A 20,957-nucleotide genomic window follows, 5' to 3' on the forward strand; every position below is an offset into this window, starting at 1 on the left:
TCCATTCACTTGGAAAACTGCTGCTATCGTAATGCATTCAGTGCGTCCAGAAATATCTCTATTACAGGAAGAACCGCTCATATGGGCCGTTTATTTTTACCCTTCTAAAGACTAGTCATGTTCCATTCGGGAATTATCTCTTTTTTATAGAATTTGAGGGGCGTAATTTGACGGAAACGGAATTTTTACCCGAGTTTCAGAGACTTTAAAGAAGCGAAATTATCTCACTTGTTCGAAACTGACGGAGTTTTCAAGCTGCTAGGTGGAAAGGGGTTTTAAACATGGAATGTTAAGTTACGGCATAGAACATCACTGCTAGAAATTTCAGCTTCTTCCAGGCACCAGATCATTCATCAAGCCCGAGTCATCTTTATTCAGTACCAAGTAATAAAACACGCCCTCGAGCAACAGCGCAAAACGTAAACAAATATTTTCGAGGACACAGCAAAGAAATTATTAACATGGACATATATACGGGTCATTTTGATGCAGGATATCACACGCAGCACGCAAACACGGCTTCAGAAAGAATGAACAACAAGGCGATAACGATCTCTGCCATTATGATGCATACTGCGAGCTCATTTTCTCGATTTAATCCTGTAACAGAAGCGAACGAGCCCCGAAACTGCTGGCCCTGGCGCGAGTGTGAGTCTGAATGATCAGCTTCAGGCACAGGACTAGTGGTTTTGAACTCAGTGTTGGTGATTTCCAGCTCATATCTTTTCATGTCCCGTGTGAATTAACACCTCCGATCACAGCCTGCCTGTCCCAAGCATAATCTTGTTTTCATTTTTGCTTCGCAGATTAGATAGGCCCCTAGCTTGGGTGGTCCCTTCCTATTAAAAAATTCATTCACTCTCACCCCATTGTCATCATCAGTGATTATTCACCGATAAAGTGACTATCCGATCTGCACAAAATTTCAGCGCAGGATAAAATTTCTTGGGTTTGCAGTAGGTGGATGAAATTTAAACCTGCACGGTCTAAGACTCCCTATGCCCCGGTCAAGGAACCAAATCACTGAAAAGCTTGGAAGCAGCAGTGGAAATGCAGTGACGACTCCTGCTTCCGGCGCAGTACGACTACAAATGCTATACACCACCGCTAAAGTGTCACCTCGCCGTGCACTTCTCCATAGCAGAAGTGCGCTCATGGGCGTATAGTACGTGCCGAAGAAGGAAGACAACGAAGAGGCGGTGTCACGCGACGGTTGTCCGAGCGGGGCCTGAGCAGCGCAGCGCCTTCTCGCCGAGTGGCTGAGCGGCCCCTGGGGCAGGCAGCTAGCGGTGAAGACTTCGCTGCGCCAGCCATGAGGCGCTCCCGCTCACGCACGGGCAACACGCCGCCCGCTGAGCTGGCCGGCCACCGCTCGCAGCCGGGCGTCGTGCTCGGCTCGCCTAGCACTTCTGCCTCGGCAGGCCTCGGCGCGGAAGCCGGACACTGATCGCCTTCAGCAGCAGCGCAAGCAGCCAAGGCGGAGGCAGCAGCAGCGTCCACAGGCGCGTGTCTTCGCACGCCGGCGGTCAACGCCTGGACCCCGCGGGATCTGCCTCGGCCATGCACCGGAGCCTCATCGGTGAGTGGTGCTTGCGCTATGGCGTCCTCCTTCAGAGGTGCCTAATGCGTAAAGGTTAAAAGCAAGTCTGGATGTCCTGGCTAGCGTATCACATGTTTCAGTCAGGGTGTTGAGCTCCTCCTCGCACGGTTTGTCGAGATGGTGCGGCTCTATGCGCGCACGGTCCATCGTGTAAACAAGGTGGACTGTTCCTACTTTGATGCACCCTTTTGCCAAACATCTTTCACGGCATAATGCTTGGCGCCGCCCTAGCTTGAGCTACCGATACCTGGCGATATCAGCGCGATGCGAGGCGAGATAGAAGTAAAGGAGAGAAGGACATGACTTGTGTTTATTACCTAGGATGGCGTAACATGCTTGCGCATTTCAACACCTCAGTCACCTGCTTCTTTGCCGACCCACCTTACAGGCTCTGTTTCTGTGCCCTTTCCCACCGATGCTTATTCCACCCGTCGCGGTGGCTCAGTGGTTTTAATGAGAAAGTATTATATGGCGTATCGGCAACGAAGTCAGCGTCGGCGTTGACCAGCAGCCGTGGTCCCAAAAATCCCAGATGACGTCATCGTGCTATCAAAGAAAAGGAAAATTTCTTCCCAAGGTGCGGAAAATTCAACACAGGACTTGCAGATTGCAAGGTGCGCATGCAATCCATAGTCTACACAACCGTGTTACTTTTGGCGAACAAAGGTGAGACTAGTATATGCGTGGCCTTATTATCTTTATCTTTAAGCGATAAAAAAGAACGCATGCACTATTAAAAGTGCACTAAAGAGGATTTTAAGCTCGTCTTTTTTAGCGCGGGAACTCGATCTACACACTCTAATCATTCTTAAAACCGTCGAACTATTGCCCTCTGCGGCCTATTTCTCTATCAAATCGAATTAAACATGCCGGCTCCCACCTTTTCTTTAACTCACCTCCGAATGTAGTGGAGTCAACGAACGCCTAGAGTGCCTTTCAGCCAGTCGCGTGGCGGCTTCGGTTATGCCTTTATTTTGTTCTTTAGGTTTCTTTGAATAAATAGTTTGTCGCAGAAAACATAGCCGCAAATTAGGCCCACGGAAATAAAAAATACCCGTGGGCTCTTTGATTTACGTATCACTCCGCCGATGGCAGAGCGGCAAGCCGCCACGCGACTGGCTGAAAGGCACTCCACGCGTTGGTTGACTCCTTCTACTTTTGGGGGTGAGTTCAGAAAAAAAGGCGGGAGGCGTTAAGTTTAATTCGATTTAACAGGAAAATCGGCAGCACATGACAATAATTCGTAGTTTATAAAATGCTTGGAGCGTGTAGACCGAGTCCCCGCAGTAAAAAGACGAGCTGCAGAATCCACTCTAGTGCACCTTTAATTCACCATTGATCAACACCACAAATAAAATATAGACATCCCCTTGTGCTCCTTGGTTTTGATGAGTCTTGGCTTGTCATTAGAAAAGAACAGAAATTAAAGTAAAAAACTATAACGAAAACCAGAACAAAAAATACTTTCGCATTCAAACCACGTAAGTGGTCCTAAGTTCTTTCCGTAATATTTGCTCATTTTGCTGTTGAGCGAAAGGTGCAAGCTGCAGTAGTTCGATCTTGATTTCTTTTCTTTTCAGGTGTCCCGCCTCCGCGGCTGAGGTTCATGATCACTTTTTTATTTTACAAAATATAAATTATGTGGACAACTTCATCTGGCAATGAAGCGGAAGATGCAAAGCTGCAACACACACCCTTTTTCTACGCAGCGGATATATAGACCACGCTTGCAGACATTACTTTTCTATTAATACATTGTATATTCTCAATATTTATTATTTAAGGCATAGTTCTAGCACAATTATCAATATGAAACGTTGGAAATCAAGGAAAAAACAGCTTTTTTTTTCTTTACAACGAATTCGCACGCCATGTATAGCTACAAGAAGCTTCCATAGCTGGAGCTAGCTATACCAGCGACGGAAAGAAGGCACCGCGGAGCGACCAACGTGCCAGGCGGCCAGGCACCGTCGTGCGGTCGAGCTATTTGGCGCAATGACAGTTACGCGCACTGCAGCCGTAAAGCCTTCCCTTCATTGCAGAGAAAAGTTGTCGCCTAGTATAAAGAACTAAGAGCCATACTTTTCTGGGCTTGTTCGTTATACCAGGTGTTTTAGGGAAGTAATTTTCAAAAATAGGCTTTTTGGGGTAAAAATATGGCTTGTGCGGCATTGTATTACCAGTGTTGGCCTGCACCGGCAAGCCGGTGAATTTTCTTAAGTAGTAAGCTTGTTAACTAATTTCTGATAATTTTTTTTATCTACCACAGTTAGGCACCTGGTTGCAATTACAGATTTGCAGCCGGTTTTAAGTAATAGGCTTATCAGTTTTTAGAATTTCGAAAACGTGGTTACCCTCGCCACTGCGGCTACACAAAATTTCGCTGCATCGCGCGAAAATACATGCGCTTTCGAAAGAGTTCAGGCAAAGCAACACCTTCAGTGCACGTAACTAGTCGAAAAAGCCAAATTTTCCGATGCACAGCGCCAAGGGTAATCGCGTTTTCGAAATTCTAAAACTGATACGGCTATTAGTAACGACCGGCTACAAATCTCTAATTGCAACTAGACGCCTAACTCTAATAGTTAAAAAAGTTATTATTAAAAATTATTGAACAGCTTACTACTTAAGACGATTCATCAGTTTTCCTGGTGCCCGCCAACACTGGTAATATTTTGCTGAAAGATATATTTCTACCTCAAATAGCCTATTTTTGAGGATTACTCAGTCTTTCTTGAATTACACTTGCTGTGCACCAAGACACGGACTGACGAAAAAAGGAAGACGAATATATCACTGACCTTAGACCTACCTTTATTTGCAAAGCGGGAGCATATATAAGCAGAGAGAGAGAGAAAGCACCTTAATATGCAACTTTGTTTTCATCGTTCAGGAGGGAACGCTCTTGTTCCACCTGGACCAGTTGGTCGTTTAACAGGTCCGGTGTCAACCAGGCACAGCACGGATGAGGCGGCAAGTGGGGGTGTAGGATTCAGGGCAGCGAGCGCAGGCTGGAGTACAGCAGAGCTCATAGAGGTAGGACTGGAAGGGGAATGAAAGGCATGTGGGACGAAGACTCTTCAACTTGAAGTGAAGCGTCAAGCTAATTAGGGTAAATAATACCTTAATTAAAATCTAAAATTTCACGGACGCTTACCATTGTGTTAATGTGAATTTCAGCAACAGCTGGGATTGTGCTGAATGCCGATGCAGTCGGAATGTTCAGTAATTAACCCTTGGTACGGGTGTAGGATGTCGTGCATTTATGCCGCTACACTAGCATTACCTCCACTGGTAAACTCTAGAGAGCTCCTCATGGCATGACTGGTAACGTAATTGTGTTTGAACCAATCAGCTATTGGAATTCTGACTAATCAGCTTGGTGGGTCGTAATGACACCATGCGTGACGACACTCCGTTCTGACCAATCAGCGTGACGCTTTGAGAAGGTGTGTTGCGCCAACGTCACTGACGCCGCGTAAAAAAGAAACGAGGCCTTAAATGCTGTCGCTGTAAAACAGGTCTAATGCACTAAAAATGAACTAAACTGGAGTGCAAAAAGTTGAAAAAGTGCAAGTAGAAACTAGAGTGCAAACAAAATTAAGAATAGTAAGACGCTTGTTGGCTAGTTTTTCTTTTTACTCTGGTTTTTGTTAGCACGTTCTATTCTGACTTGCAGTTGTTTATGGTTTATGAGGGTTTTATGTCCCAAAGCGACTCAGGCTATAAGGGACGCCGTAGTGAAGGGCTCCGGAAATTTCGACCACCTGGGGTTCTTTAACGTGCACTGACATCGCACAGTACACGAGCCTCTAGAATTTCGCCTCCATCGAAATTCGACCACCGCGGCCGCGATCGAACCCGCGTCTTTCAGTGACTTGCAGTTGTAGCCTCCTTGTCTCATGCTCTGTTTCCTGCCTGTACATGTCCACGCTGTCGAAAAAGGCACAAATTATGAGATATCCCTGCATTTGGTCTCCTTTTCTTCGGTCAGTCTATGCCTTAGTGCGCTGCAATGACTACAGCGACTGGATTGACGCAGTCATGAAGAGCAGAGAAGGAGCATTTGTTTATCAGTCAAAATAGTCCGAGCAGCAGCCAGTACTGCAAATAGTAGCTCCCGATATTTCCGCAATCACATTTAAACATATAAAATATTGCTCGCGTATTGCACATGAAAAAGGCTTCAGAAAAGGATGTGAAAAAATTTATTTCTCGCAGAGCCTAATCATGTCACATCATAAAGAAAACTACCGTGTGTAGGACAAGTTCTATTGCAGCTGAAACAGCCAAGAGGTTTGGTTGGAAGTTGAAGCACGTCCTCGCATGTTTGCGTCTCTGATCTTATCTAGAAATTAAATTATACTATGCGGTAGCTTCTAAAAAGAGTACCGCTTCTTGCACGCAGAGTATATCTCAGGTTGACTTCTAGTGAAAGCTCAATGCATGGATTCTTCAATCAAGCTGGCTTCAATGCCGCTTCTGCCTAGCATGAAAATATTGCAAGGGTGTCTGTGCTCTTCTCTCAGTCGAGTCGGTTTCAAGGTAACTGAGTGGTTACAGCGGAGCGAGACGCCAGGAGTAGCATGAACCGTTTAATTTTTTCCGCCGCCGCGATTACGCGATGAAGTTATATCTTCTGATATTGAAATCAACACACAGAACAACAAATTATCCCAGTTAAAATGTAAGGATGCTATTTCCTATATTTGAGGCATTATTTGGCTTCTACAGACTGCATCTAGCAGGCAGCATAGCGACCACCCGTGATAGTGTGACGGAGATAAATTAGGACGTTCGAAGGTTTGTTTTGAAAAAAAAGATACATGTGCTGTGTAGAGTGCGTGCTCTTGCGTTTCAGTGCCTTTAATCTCTATTTTTTTCTTTGCGCTGCAAAATTGTAGAAGTAGTCTTTCTTCATGCTTCTTGAAACGAAATTTCTTGCATAGTTCAAGTGATACCCGTCGTCTTACTCTGTACAATAATCTAGTTCGCGATGTGTATAGCACCAAGGAAAGGGCAAACGACGGCAAAAGAACAGATAAAAACTCCATGAGACCAGACAAGTCGCTTTGTCCTATCCTTCTATTTTTTTTTCTTTTTGTGTCGTACACCCATTACGAATGCATATTTACTAACCAAGCAACAAGTATTTCTGCATAATTTCGTATGGCAACTTTTGGTCTCCAGTTGTGCGCTGATGATGCATTCGGTGCATGTCTATCGCCTTCACTGTCTTGCTTCGCTTTTTGTGCTCCAGCTGTGTTGATATGAATTACCTCCCCTAGTTCTCCATGTTGCTACATTATCAAGTAGCAAAGCTGTTACACGCGGGGCCCTTGCTGGCGTAATTAAAGTTCCGGTGCAGTCTTTTTTTTCAGTTCCAAAATGTATAAAATATTTAGGCGCAGTGATTTCTGTGACTCGCGGGTGCTGAAATATCGCACGCGACGTGTGTTACTCTCGAAAACTTGAGATAAAATACTCTTGTCTCCGTCTTACATCCAGGTCATGGGGGAATCCTGAGTGGCAACGAGCACACGCACCTCAGGATGCAGTCATCGCGCAGCGACTCTCTCATCCACGAGATGGCGCACTCGAGCGAGAGTAGGAGCGCTTCGCAACGAACGTCCGGAAACGGCATCAATGGCCTCACATCGATACACATAACGCCCATCAGCAGCGGAATGGAATCCATGTTCGACAGCCGCACCTCGCGCGACCAGAGGGTCCGAGGCAAGACCCGCAGCGGCGAGGCAAACGCCTTCCTGCTCGCGCAGCAGCTGGAGGAGAGCGGCAGCTCCATCTCGTCGAGGAGGGCGCGCCGCCTGAGCGGCTCGCAGATACGCCACAGCCGGTCTGCCGCCATGTCTGCCTCGCTGTCTCCCACCAACCGCGAGGAGCACGGAGCTCTGCGCGAACTCGTCGAGATGGAGATGCACGGCGTCTCGTCCGGGCACGGAAGGCTCGGCTCCCCCATGGCAGCAGCAAACAAGGCTGGCAGTTTCCACTCGTCCAGCGAAATGAGGCACGAGGCTCAACGCCACACTTCCTCCTCGCTCGCCGCGGACGCCAAGTCTTCGAGGAGCGGCGCGTTACAAGCAGCCCACGGCACGAGCTCGGGACACGTGCAAGACTCTCGCACTGTCACTTCTTCGGAGAAAATGGTGCGGGCACTTACATCTAGGGGTAGCAAGGGGGTGCTGGAGTCCGCCAGCAAAACTGAACACGATTCTGCAAAGCGGCTGAAATCTCTGACCGACCAGAGAAAAATGTCAGCATCGAAACTGTCCATGACGTCACTAAGTAAAAGCGCGACTCACAAGGAGCTGGCAGGCGTCCCGGGGATGTTCTCCACCGATGCTACGCTCTTGACGGGCGGCGCCAGTCAAATCGGACAGGGCATTGAGATGTCCACGACACTAACGGCAGGACGAATGAGAGGCGCGGCCGCTACGAAAGAGTCTAATGCATCTTCCTTCGCGTCACGTGAGAAGGTGCATGCGGTCGGTAGTACTGCTGGAAGTAAGAGTCTGGTCTCATCCTCGACAGCAGAGACCGCGAAGCTGGCGGCTGCTGGAACAACTGTAGAAGGTGCAACTACTGAAAGTCAGAAGCAAGTTTCAGCCACAGGTGTTCAGCAAAAGGCAGGAGCAGGCATTTTGACAGATTCTAGAGACAAGCCAAGTCTGTTAGCTCCAGGGTTGCTTGAAAAGAAGACGTCATCAAAATCTATGGTGCGAGAGTCGGTGCACCAAAGCAGGTTCCCCCTTGGTAAAACAGATGCTTTATCGACATTAACTGACGTCAAAAGCGAAATGGTGAGTACCTCTATTAGCCAAGGCGCTGTTCAACAGAAGCTTCTTGACAGAGGCACGAAGCCATTGGTGCCGGGTCTGAGTGAGAAAACGACAGTGTACACAAGTTCAACTCCAGGAAGAGTATCTTCAAATACCATAATCAAGGAATCAGTCTATGAAAGGAGCTTTCCCTCAGAAAAGACACCTGAAACAGCTATATTGAGTGATGCACAAGCCAGGACGCTGATCACTACTGCAGAGCAAAACACACTTCAGCAGTCGCTTACAGACAAACAAGCAACGCACACACTGTTGGATAAAGTTGACAAGGTCACTCCAATGAAGACATCTTCGAAGTCACAATTCCAGGAGACCACGCTTCAAGCCAGTTTTACGTCACAGAAAGCGCCAGATGTCTTGAAAACAGCTGATACACGGGGAAAGACGACGTATTCTACACAGCAGGTTACGCTTCAACAGACAGGTGGTCTTGAAATTGCCGGAGCGACGTTGCTGGATACGCATGACAAGACTTGTTTATTGGCTCCTACTCTGCTCAAAGAGAGAACGTCTTCAAAATCGCTAATACAGAAATCGGTCCATCGGACCAGTTTGCCCTCCGATAAAATTCAGACTATATCGACATTAAGCGATAGTATTTTCACAACTCCTACTCCGAAAGGAACGTCTTCAAAATCAATACTTCAGGAGTCAGTCTATCGGAGGAGCATTTCCTCAGAGCGGGCGCCAGATACGCCGATGCTAAGTGATGTACATGGCAAGACGGTGACCGCTGCTGAAGAACAAGGCACATTTCATCAGCAAACGCTTACAGACAAGCAATCAGCACGCACTCTGTTGGACACAGATGACAAAACCGGTCTTTCATTTCAAAAGGAGACGCAAATTCAGGAGTCCATAAATAAAGAAGATTTCACGACGCAGAAAGCAACTGATATGTTGAAAACTGCTGATGCACAGCACAAGACTGTGTATTCTACTGAACAGGCAGCGCTTCAACAGACAAGTGGCGTTGAACAAAAGGCAGTAACGGCGCTTGTTGAGTCTCATGATAAACCTCTACTTGAAAAGAGAACTACTTCAAAATCGCTGGTGCAGGTGCATCGAGCCAGTTTCCCATCGGACAAAATGGCTCTTAACACTACACTGGCAGACACTAGTGGGAAAATGAGCACTTCTGTGAGGCAAGAGACTATTCAGCACAAATTGTTTGACAGCGGAACCACGTTTATCCTAGCGGACTCGTCCGAAAAGAGTGGTCTCCTCACGAGTGCAATGCCTAAAAAAACGTCATCACGGTCTCTTATCCAAGAATCGGTGCACCGAGCTCTTTCTTCCCCGCACAAAGCACCTGACGCGCTGATAGTGAGTGACAACAAGAGCACAACGTTGACAACTTTCAGTGAGCAGGGCGCGGTTCAGCAGATCGTTTCTGACAAGGGAACTGCACAGACACAGCTGGATGTTCAGGAGACGAGTACCGTCATGCCTCCGAGCTCTTTGAAGAAAAGGCCGTCTTCGAGATCTCTACTACAGCGAACCAGCTTCCAAATGGACAAGCAGGCTGACATTCCGAAAGTCACTGTTTCACAAGACGAATTACTGGTCCGATCCGCGAAACTGGACTTCCCGCAGCAGAAAACGTCAACGAAGTCAGTGAGCAAAGAGTCAGTAAGTCGGACAACATCCTCTTCAGCAAAAGCAGCTGGCTCGAAGGAGGAGATTTTAGGCGTTTCTGCAAACGAGGATGTGACTCAGCGCAAAGTTGTCGGCAAAGATTCACCGACGTCGACAGACGCGAGCAACTATTTGCTGTCCTCCGGAGCCCAGCTGACAATGACACAAAAGTCTAGCGCACGATGGAAAGACAACGCTCCCTTTCAGCAGCTTTTCTTTGAAAAGATTGAAGGCTCTAAGTACCAAAAGAGTTTCGATAGCGCTCTCGATGGCGGAGTGAAAGAAGACTTCCAGTCATTCCAGATCACATCAGGCACCGAGCCAACCCAGGTTGCAATTCAACCTGAACCCCTGCTCACTAAATCCCCGCACGAATTAACTGCGGAATATGCCAGTGAGCGTAAAGAGAAGCAAGTCGGAAGTGCGACCACCCTCACGCCAATGCCCGAATTCCCGTTGCTCGGGTCAACTCCCAAGGCGTCGTCAGAGGAAGTTCATTACACCGAGACAGAGCGCAGAGTCACTGATCGGAGTGACGCGTTGCAGTGGCCTCGATTCGACGCTAGCAGTCGCCTGGGAGCGGCTGCCGCCTTGTTTGACACACCTTTGGAAACCACACATTTCGATCAGAGACCACTCGAGACGGAGCTATCGCAAAGCAAGGAAATGATCGAGCAAACCACACGAGTAGAAAACCAAGCAGGCGCTTCCGTAGAGTTTCCGCGAACAAAACGAGTTTTCGGGCCGAAAACTCGAGAAGAGTACGAACAGTCAAAGGTTGTTGAGCCGCTCATTGAGCCACAAACTGCACATCTTTTGTACGAGGCCGAGGTACAACGTAAAATCGGCGAACAAGCACGATACCAGACGTACACTGATAGCAACCTGGTTCAATACACGCCACAGGATCCTATCCTAGCTGAAATAGTTCGCGAAGTAGAGAGAAAGATTGAAGCCAGCGCTCGTTACCACGTTGAGCCGCTACCTGACGACGTACTCACGGTGCGATCGTCGAAAGGAATCGAGTCTCTCGGCTTGCTGAAATACGAGACTTACGAGGAAGAACTCCTTATGCGGCGCAGCGTGGACGACCTGACGCAAGAACCCCAGAAGCCGGTCACTGAAACCATTGAAAAGACATTCATCGGGACAGGGCAAGTTGAAATAGGCAGTGACCAGGAGGCATATTCAGGTGTCCTCGAAGAGTTCTATTCCGAAGCCGCCCGGAAGAAAGAGAAAGAGCAGGAACCCGCGGAATTGATTCAAACCGGCGCGCTGGCTACTGTAGACACGACGAAAGAGGTAAAGGTGAAGACCGAAGAACTGGTCTCTGGTGTTACTGAAGAGACACAAGAAGAAAGTCGTGTTACCATGAAAGAGCTTGAGCAGCGCGCACAGGTCCAAGAGAGGGAAGTAGAGACTAAGAAACTTACTCCTGAAAAGCCATTTGATTTGCTTCGAGAAGAAAGAAAACGACTCTTCGAGCAGCATGGGAGAATGTCCCCTATTTCCGGAGCACAAAAGGAAGAAAGGAAGGCCAGTGTGCAAGAGAAGAAAATGGTTGAAACTACTCGAAGGGTTGGTTTGATAACCGCACAAAGTGAAACCGACGAAAGGGAAGGCAAAGTCTACGTGAAGAAACACGAGGGTCAGGAAACGTCGGAAAATGCTGTGAGGCGCTTCATAGCAGCGGCCATTGAAGAGGCGGCAAGGCGCGAAGAAGCCAAGAAGGGCGTTAAAAGATTTCGCGAGTTCCCCTGTTCCGCAGAGGAATCCTCCAGGAAAGTTCAAGCAGAGTCGTCTGAAAGCTCCGCGATGGAGTCCAGCGCAGAACAGGAGCGCCGCATAGAAGAACTTAAGGTGGAGAAAGAAAAAAGCTTGCCTCAACTTGTCCGCTGCAAGTCGATTGCAGAGTTGATCGAACAGATCATTGAACAGCACGTCAGTGGCACCGACGTCCGCAAACATGCCATCGCTCCCGAAAGGCAAGAGGCGGCCCGCACCACGGATAGACCTGCTGAGGTTCATCCAAATATAATACAACAGCAAATACCCGTCTACTACCAAACGGCTACAACGAGCCCAAGACTTGGCGATCAGTACGTCGATGACTATCGCTACTCCCTGCTCGGTGTCGGGCGAAAGAGCGACGGTAACATTGATCATTCCCAGTTGGAGAGCGCCTCTCAAGGGGAACACCGCATTTCGTTCTCGTCTGGTCGCGGAGCCAGATGCGTCATTCGGAAACTCGAGCCTGGAGCGCTGACCTACCTGGTCGAAGTGGCGCCCGCTGACAAAGCCCAAGAAAATCAAACCGACATGGTTATGGCTGAAGAGCAGGTACTGGTCAGCGAAATTTTCGACCACATAACGGCGCCATCGCTGCGTGCGTCCTCCTCGGGTACCAAGGTGAACGAACCCATCACTCTGTCACCCGCTGCGAGCTTGACCGCAATCAGAAATGCCTACGCAGAGGCTGTTGCCAGGCGCATCCTTGGCGGGCGTTCGGCTTCGGGCGCCGAGGGTGTCCTCGCCGCCGCACAAAAGGCGCAGTTCTTTGACCAAAAACAATGGTCCAAAGACGGCAAGACCGCCTCGTCAACTTCGGTGCACAGCGCTCCTTCTGTGGAGGACTACATGCTTCAAACCATGCTCGCTTCAGGTATGCTCAAGAACAAGACGGAGCCCTGGGCGAAAAAGACATCGAAATTCGAGAGCGAAGTTTCCACGCGGGCGCCGTCAGTGGACAAATTGTCCAAAACAGCGGCGTCATCCGAGGGGATTGTGGCTCCACCTCCTACACCACCGTCCAACGCGGAGTACGCCACGGAAGCCGAAGAAGGCACAGAGTCAGGAACAGGAATCGGGAAGGCACAGGAACTTGCAGCACAAACGCCGAAAGATGTGCCGCCAAATGCTGCGTTTGCATCGGCGACAGCCGAAAGTGCGTCAGTATCGACCGTTATCGAAGCCGAAAAGCCGACAGTAGCAGCGGAAGCAGCCGGCTCAGCCGAAAAAATTTCGTCGGCAGCTGCGTCAGGATGGGCAGCTACGCAAGAACTGCAGACGACGACTACCACCACGACGGTTGTGAAATCAGAGACTCAGCAAGCCGTAGCCGAGCAGCAGTCTGCAGGCAACCTGAAGGGCGTCGTTCGTACGAGCTCGAGCACGTGCGCATTGTGCAACAAGCAGATCCCTGCTGAGAAGGCGCTCGAGTCATTTATCTGCTTTGGCCTCCATGACGTCCCGACAAACTTGGCCAGTATCCCGTCCAGCATCAGCGAGAACGTAAAATTGAGAATCGCCACGGACGACGACGTTAGGCAGCTGCTCTCCCTGCCCTTTAAGGATGCGGATAGCGCATGCGTCGTCCCAGCAGCGGTCGTCACCAGACATATCCTCTGCCCCCGCGGATTCTTCGTGGCCATCGATATCTCACAAGGTAAGCACAGGTACAACCGAACATGCGAATAAAAAAGTGCCAGAGCATAGGGCGTGCAACCGTCTGAAAGGTGGCGCAGTAGACGGCTTAAGTAATCGCCCGCAGCGGTATGAACGATCTTGTAAGGAAGGCCGCCTCAGACTTAGATTGTAAACCAGTGCATAGGTCGGTACGCAAGAAGTCTGCAGCATGGCGACCCAGACTATGTGGCACAATTTCTAGCATAGCCATACTTTTTCCCTCGGTATAGGAACTGTCATTTCCATTGTTGAATTCTATTTTTGGCCCATCTTGGCCCATTTAGTTCTTTCGCTTGCAAAATGCAGCGTGTTAAGCATCGTGTGATAAGAGAATATTTGTTACAACAGCCAGGCTTCGAAACGGAAAACAATTCGTTTTTTCTCTGCTTTTTGTACCTTCAGTTTTATTCCCTACGCCACATTCTTTCGTAGATTGCCTTACAAAAGATCGCAACAGTACAGCGTTTCGTTCAGTGCTGCAGTACCACGCGAAAATTTATTACAAGAGAAACATGACACCTGTGCACATGTTCCTGCACAAGGAAGGAACGACCATCAGTTTTCTGTTAATACTTCGGTTAGACGAAAATTCTGACCAAGTGTTTGATTTTGTTCCCCACAAAACAGTGATTATTTTTATTGAGAAGCCCATCGTACCACGGCTCTGCGGACATTGTTCGACAGTACACTTACCTGCATTTTATCGCCTCCCTACAGGTACCATCTGCGGCGCGGCAAGCATCATCATCTTCGACGAAGAAGTCGCTTTCTGCGGCTTCTGCCACATTTTCGAGGACTACCAGTTCAACGAGGTTGGCGCCCTGCTCTGGAACCAAATGCTGCACCTGACCAGCGGCAAGAACCTCTTCACCCTGCTGCCTGAGCCCGCGAGCCAGGAGCTGCAGAACATCTACCAGTTCCCATTCAACCCTGCCACAGGTATCCTCTTCGGAACAGCCCGGCTGTCGCGAGCGGCCTTCGCGCGCACCATCCTGGTCCTCGAGTACAAGGACAAGTACTTCGACGCGCTCGCCTCGTACGACAAGCACGTGTTCGGCTTCAACCGCAAGCGCTACCTGGCGTCCACGGTGCACGAAGTGGGACTCGACATTCGCGTGGCGACGCGTAACGAGCGCAACATCTGCGGATACGGCGGCGTCCAGCGCGACGAGGTGGGCCGCCGCATACTGCGCTGGCTGTTCGCCGACGACGCCGAGACGGCCGAGTCCCTGCTGTCCAGCCTGCTGGCCTCGTGCAGCGACGAGGACGAGGTTGACCTGATCGCCGCCTTTTTTCTGCGTTCGACTGCCACGCGGCCCATCCTGGACAAGATCGGCAGCCGCGAACTGAAGCCGTGGCGGATGCTCTACACCAAGCGGGAGCCGGTGCACAGCTACGGCAGGATTGTCTGCCTCACCACGGCCTAGAGGGCGCCCATCTGCGAATGGTGGCTAGCCAGGAAATAAATTCCCGCATTAGGTAGTCTACTGTTTCGAGTCCACGCTACGTATTTTGCGATGCCTTTCATGTCTGCGGATTCAAGGAGTTAATGTGGTTCTTTTTTCCAGCATTTAAAGAAAGCCCGCGAAATTGGAAAGAAAACTTGTCACTGCGCTCTTGCGCCACCGTGTTGCAAAGTTGTCATATTTGTATGGTGATCATGCGTCATATACAGGGCTCCATGCCTCCAGAGAACGGCATTCGTTCATTAAAACTCAATTTCATCTGTCAGGGAAGAACAGAGAGCAGGAGCCTATGGTAGCAGAATTTTTGTTATCACAATGCGCAACAGTATTACCTAGGCGAATTCTTCGCGGCGTAAGTGGATATGGCTTAGATGAACGCCACCTGCCGCGAAAAGGAAAGCGGAGTAAATTTACTGTTGTAGCGGCGGGTGCCGCTCAAGTACACGAACTGCTAGCAACCAAAACCATCCCGGTTTATTGCCACATACAGTCATATATATACACATAGCGACACTGGTGCCTCTGGCGGCAGGTGATCCCCAAACCGAAACCACATATACAACATATTCCCTTCCTTATAAAAAAAAGACAGCTACATGGGTTAGTGATTTAGTAGTGGTAGTACGTTAGTGCTCTTTTACAGAATTATATTTACAGTAACAACAATGTGCTTGTCTTATGCACTTAATACAAAAATATAAAACAAAAAGAGGAAAACAAGATACAACTCCATTTATGTCCATATTTCACAACGTCAGCAAACTCAACACTCGTGCAGATTGTGACACGTTCATGTTCACTGCAAAACGTGTCTTTCTGTACTTAGTGTCCATAGCGATCTGGAGGTCGTCTATTCCTTGATGGCTGTACCCTACGCTGAGGTCCCGATGCTTCTGAGAAACCACTGGCGGCAGGCGAAGTCTCTTCCGGCTCACAGCCGGTCACTGGTGACATAGGCGGCTGCTTCGCAGCAGCCACAGCTGAAGTTCCGGTTGGCGCTTCTGAAACGGGTCTCTCCGAGGTAGGCGGTGAGCTGCTTTCCCTAACGGTGTCATTTGTCTCTTCCGGCTCACAGCCAGTCACTGGTGACATAGGCGGCTGCTTCGCAGCAGCCACAGCTGAAGTTCCGGATGGCGCTTCTGAAACGGGTCTCTCCAAGGTAGGCGGTGAGCTGCTTTCCCTAGCGGTGTCATTTGTATCACTCCTTTCCCCCCACCCACAGATAGATGCAGAAGCTCGTGGCATCCTTGACAACTTTGATGCGTTCCACGTTTTTCCATCATCAAGTTGGAAGGACGATTGCCCCTGTTTTCTTATCACTTTTCTTGGGCGGCTAAAAGCCAGGTCACCTTTAAAAGCAGTTTGTCTGCGTACTCGTACAAGGTCACCAACATTCACTTTGGTTTCCCTTGCGGCCCTGCGAGCGTCTGTGTATAGTTTACTGGATTGCTGCTTTTGCTTCACCCGCTCGCGTAGGCGGTGGAGCTCTGAAGTAGGGTCGGTTGCAAATATTGCTGACGGATACCCAACGACATCGAGCTGAATCCTTGGTAGACGTCCATGCAGGAGAAGTGCTGGAGCAACTGCAGTTGTGGCATGCGGCGTACAACGGTAAATGCCCAAGTATTCTGTTACCGTTTGGCGTAAGGGACGCTGCTCAAGTGTAGCCACTTGAACAAAGCTTTTAAAAACTCTGTTGAACCGTTCTACCTGTCCGTTTGCTTGCGGGCAGTATACGGACGAATGCCGCAAGCGGATGCCGCGATCCTGCAGAAAAGCTTGGAACTCTCGAGATGAAAGCTGTGGCCCGTTATCGCAAACAATTTCCTCTGGGTAACCTTCACGTGCGAACACTGACACCAAGAAGCCTGTTACTGTGCGTGTTGTGGCTTGGTTGCAAAAGTATACTTCGGCCCACTTAGAAAAGTAGTCGACCAGCGTGATCGCATATCGACAATCGTGTGGTGCTCTCTCAAATGGGCCAACAATGTCCATGCCAAGCTTTAGCCACGGTTCCTTTGGTAAGGGGACCGGGTTCAATGGTGCAGCCATAACCTTCGTGCTCTTGTCCGCTGCCTGGCATATACTACACGTTTGAATAGCTAGCTCGACTTGCCTGTCCATGGCTGGCCACCAAAATCTTTCTCGCAGACGTGCTTTCGTTCGTACAATTCCAGGGTGAGCCTCATGAGCAGCGGTAATTATCCGCGCTGTAAGTGATGCGGGAACCACAAGGCGTTCGCCACGCAAAATCAAATTGTCCACCAGTGACAGTTCATCGCGAAGTTTGAGGAAAGGTTGAAGCTCACCCGGCAGAGATTTTTGCGCAGGCCAGGACGATTCAATGTAGGCCTTGATTCGTTGCAGTGTGCTGTCTTCCGACTGGGCCTGTTCAAACTCTTCCCTGGTAATGCAAGAAGGTATAAGGGCAACTGATACAGTTTCGTCTGGTAAAGTCCCTTCCTGAGGAGGTGACGCAGGGAGGCGAGAGAGCGCATCTGCTACTCGATTTTGCGAACCCTTCCGGTACTTTACTGTATAGTTGTACTGCAGTAGGCGCTCCGCCCACCGTGCTATCCGCAAAGGACGCCTTCCTGGCCCATGAGTAGACAGCAATGCGACCAAGGTTTGATGGTCAGTAAGCAACGTGAAATGGCGTCCCCACAAGTAAACATGCCACTTCTCGCACGCCCAAACACACGCAAGCGCTTCGCGTTCTCCTACTGAATATCTCCTCTCTGCAGATGAAAGCGCTCGAGAAACAAAGGCGACAGTGTGTAGTTTCTCTCCCTCCACCTGTTGGAGAACCGCTCCAAGCCCACAGTCTGAAGCGTCAGTGGAAACAACAAATGGAAGAGATGCATCGAACATCCGCAGGACTATGTTGGACGCAAGTGCCTCTTTGGTCTTTCGAAAACTGGAGTCTACCTCGCCAGACCAAACAAATGGTTGCCCCTTTCGAAGCAGAACGCGCACCGGTTCAACCATATCGGCAAAGTTGGGAACGAACCTAGAGTAGTATTCGACCAGTCCCAGGAACGATCGAAGGCTGGCTGTATTGGTGGGTGCCTGTGTATCCTTGATGGAAGCAACCTTTTCCTCCAGCGGAACAATACCACTTGCTGTGATCCTGTGACCCAAAAATGAAAGTTCCTGCGTATCGAAGATAAATTTGCTGTTCAGTTTGAGTCCTGCCTCTTTAATGCGTTGAAGTACTGCTGCAAGGTTATCTATGTGCTCCTGCCGGCCCCTCCCGAAGACTATAATGTCATGTATATAGAAGAGCACGCCCTTACATCCTTGCAGGAATTTGGACATCATACTCTGAAATGCAGAAGGCGCGGAAGCCAGTCCGAAGCACACTCGTTTAAAACGAAAGAGGCCTTCGTGAGTTATAAATGCGGTCAAATCGCGACTTGCAGGGTGAAGCATGACCTGGTGGTAAGCTGATGCGAGGTCTAGCTTAGAAAAATTTGTAGCCCCCACTAAACTATGCAATAGCTCTTCTGTATGAGGAAGGGGAAAGCTGTCTATTACGACAGCTTTGTTTGCTTGTCGAAGGTCTACACAGAGGCGAATACCTCCCTCTTTCTTCTTAACGACCACGATGGGTGACACCCATTCAGATGCCTCCACCCTCTCTATCACGTCCAGATTTTCCAACCGATGGAGCTCTTCCGAGACCAATGGTCGTAGTGAGAGCGGAAGGCGCCGAAGTTTGGATTGCACTGGCTGCACCGTGGATCGCGTTTTGACGTGATGCCCAAAACCTTTCGCGAGGCCAAGGCCTGGATCGAAAAGAGATCCAAACTCGCCAACTAATTCCTTTGGGAGGTTAATATCCTGCACGGCTTTCGTCGGGTCAGGGCGCTGTTCCCTTCGAGAATTAGAAGTTAGCGTCGTTTCAAGGCATTGCAGAGATGACCCATCAATCTGTAGACCGAGGGCCTTGATGGCATCGATACCCAAGAGTGAGGTGCCTTGATCTACGATGTAGAAGAGAAGGCTTGTTGTGCTAGCTTTGTACGTAACGTCAGCGAAGAAACAGCCACGAACCGGAATTGGCTGTTTTGAATAGTCCAGTAACCGAACAGTCGGGGCCAAAAGTACTTGGCCTTCAAAATACTGCTTAAAAAGACCGTGTGCAACAATGGAAACTGACGACCCAGAATCTACAAGGAAAGTTATGTCCACACGGTCAATCGAAACTGTGACGTAAAGAGCGGAGCGAGCGGCCGTCGTCACAGCCAGAATGCTCAAAACTTCCTCGCTAGGAGAGTCTTGGCTGTCTACCTCACGCACCGGAGCGGAGCCTCGTTTCTGGCAAACAAAGCGGAAGTGACCCATGACACCGCAATGGTGACAACGCTTGCTTTTGGCTGGACAGCGAACTGATGCTGCGTTGTGCCGGGATGAACCGCAGCGATAACAACGAGACTGGCGGTTGTGCGACCACTTCGAGCTCTCGTCGGATTCTGGTGTACGCGTAGGCGTATTTCCACGAGTATTTATGCGTCCAACATCTACAGAAGGAAATTCTTGCAGATCATTGTACGCCTGCTCAAACTGCCTTGCCAGTAGTACTGCTCTAGCGAACGAGAGAGACGATCCTTCAAGCAGAAGACGCTCGCGCAAGCTCCGAGACGAAATACCAGCAACGAACTGGTCACACAGCGAATCTTCTTCGGCAGGAAAAGAGCATGTAGCAGAAAGCTCCCGCAATGCAGTGATGTACTCATTCACTGATTCACCAGCTTGCTGAACTCGCCTACTGAAACGATGGCATTCGGCAACAACGTTGCTTGTTGCCGAAAAATGAGCATGCAGAGCGGCGACTGCGATATCGTACGACGATACTTCAGGCCTTGTGTCGCCTGTGCCCTTGCTATCTTCCGATTTCTCAGTAGCAGTTTGCTCACCGAGCTTGACGTTGTCCAACGATGGAAGTGGTAATGTGTAAAATATGCGCTGACCTTCTACGCCGAGGCTGTGAAGTAGTGCTTTGCGACGATCCGGCGTGCAGTCAGAGGCCCCCGAAGCAAGCACGTAGTTCTCGAAGATGCGGAACCATTGCGGCCACGCAACAGCAGGTCGACCAGGCACAGGCAGGAACGGGGGCGGCGGCGCGAGTCCAGAAATGCTCATGGCGCCGGAAAGCAAGCGGCGAAAGTCACGCCCCCCGAAATGATCCCGTCCTCGTCGCCAATGTTGTAGCGGCGGGTGCCGCTCAAGTACACGAACTGCTAGCAACCAAAACCAGTAGTAGTAGTAGTAAGTGGATGAAAGGGGAAGAGGAAAGGAAAATGCACGGGCCTGTGACTGGTGTTAAAACACCACAACCACTGCCGGCGTGCAGATAGAGAGAAGGATAGGTAGGGTTTCAGAAGAAGAAGGAAGAACGCGCGCGCAGGGGCGCGCGCGCTCCTCTCCTCTGAGAACCACCAAAACCATCCCGGTTTATTGCCTCACATATATACACATAGCGACACTGGTACCTCTGGCGGCAGGTGATCCCCAAACCGAAACCGAAACCACATATACAACATTTACCTCGGGGGTAAAATTGTTCCAGCAAACCTGCGCCGTTAGTTGTTCTCAGCAGCAGTAAAAGTATAGTGAACTATATAAAAAGTATGCCAGATACAGCTTAACTCTGCAGTGAACCTGCAGCAGTGTGAAACCTTTTTCTTTTACCTAAAGAAATGAAATCGCAAGACTATAAGCTTCAAGATCAAAGAATTTCCTGTTGTAATTGTTCAGCGTAGTAATACAGGATGCTGCGTACCTCGCTCCATTGTTACCTGCTGTTGTTCCTTTAAGTTGAATAGAACAATAATAATAATAATAAAAATAATAATAATAATTAGTTTTGGGGGAAAGGAAATGGCGCAGTATCGGTCTCATATATCGTTGGACACCCAAACCGCG

The 20,957-nt window shown here is 49.4% G+C and overlaps 2 protein-coding genes across 2 annotated transcripts; one reads left to right on the plus strand and one right to left on the minus strand.

The window, feature by feature from the left end:
* The first annotated feature begins 1,200 nt into the window (after positions 1–1,200).
* On the plus strand, positions 1,201–15,045 carry LOC144124907 (uncharacterized). Its single transcript, XM_077657854.1, has 3 exons — positions 1,201–1,579; positions 7,109–13,543; positions 14,281–15,045. The coding sequence occupies exons 1-3, from the start codon at positions 1,561–1,563 to the stop codon at positions 14,988–14,990; spliced, it is 7,164 nt and encodes a 2,387-aa protein (XP_077513980.1). The 5' UTR covers positions 1,201–1,560; the 3' UTR covers positions 14,991–15,045.
* Positions 15,046–15,396: 351 nt separating this feature from the next.
* LOC144124118 (uncharacterized) lies at positions 15,397–20,281 on the minus strand. Its single transcript, XM_077656780.1, has 2 exons — positions 19,332–20,281; positions 15,397–15,411 (listed from the first exon to the last, which is right to left on the minus strand). The coding sequence occupies exons 1-2, from the start codon at positions 20,172–20,174 to the stop codon at positions 15,397–15,399; spliced, it is 858 nt and encodes a 285-aa protein (XP_077512906.1). The 5' UTR covers positions 20,175–20,281.
* Positions 20,282–20,957: the final 676 nt, after the last annotated feature.

Source organism: Amblyomma americanum, chromosome 3 (genome assembly GCF_052857255.1).
Source record: "Amblyomma americanum isolate KBUSLIRL-KWMA chromosome 3, ASM5285725v1, whole genome shotgun sequence".
Lineage (NCBI taxonomy): Eukaryota > Metazoa > Arthropoda > Arachnida > Ixodida > Ixodidae > Amblyomma > Amblyomma americanum.

Coding starts and splice junctions, on each gene's coding strand:
- LOC144124907 (XM_077657854.1), top strand. Junction 13,544..14,280: donor GGCCATCGATATCTCACAAG/GTAAGCACAGGT, acceptor GCCTCCCTACAG/GTACCATCTGCGGCGCGGCA.
- LOC144124118 (XM_077656780.1), bottom strand. CDS start 20,174: ATGAGCATTTCTGGACTCGCGCCGCCGCCCCCGTTCCTGCCTGTGCCT.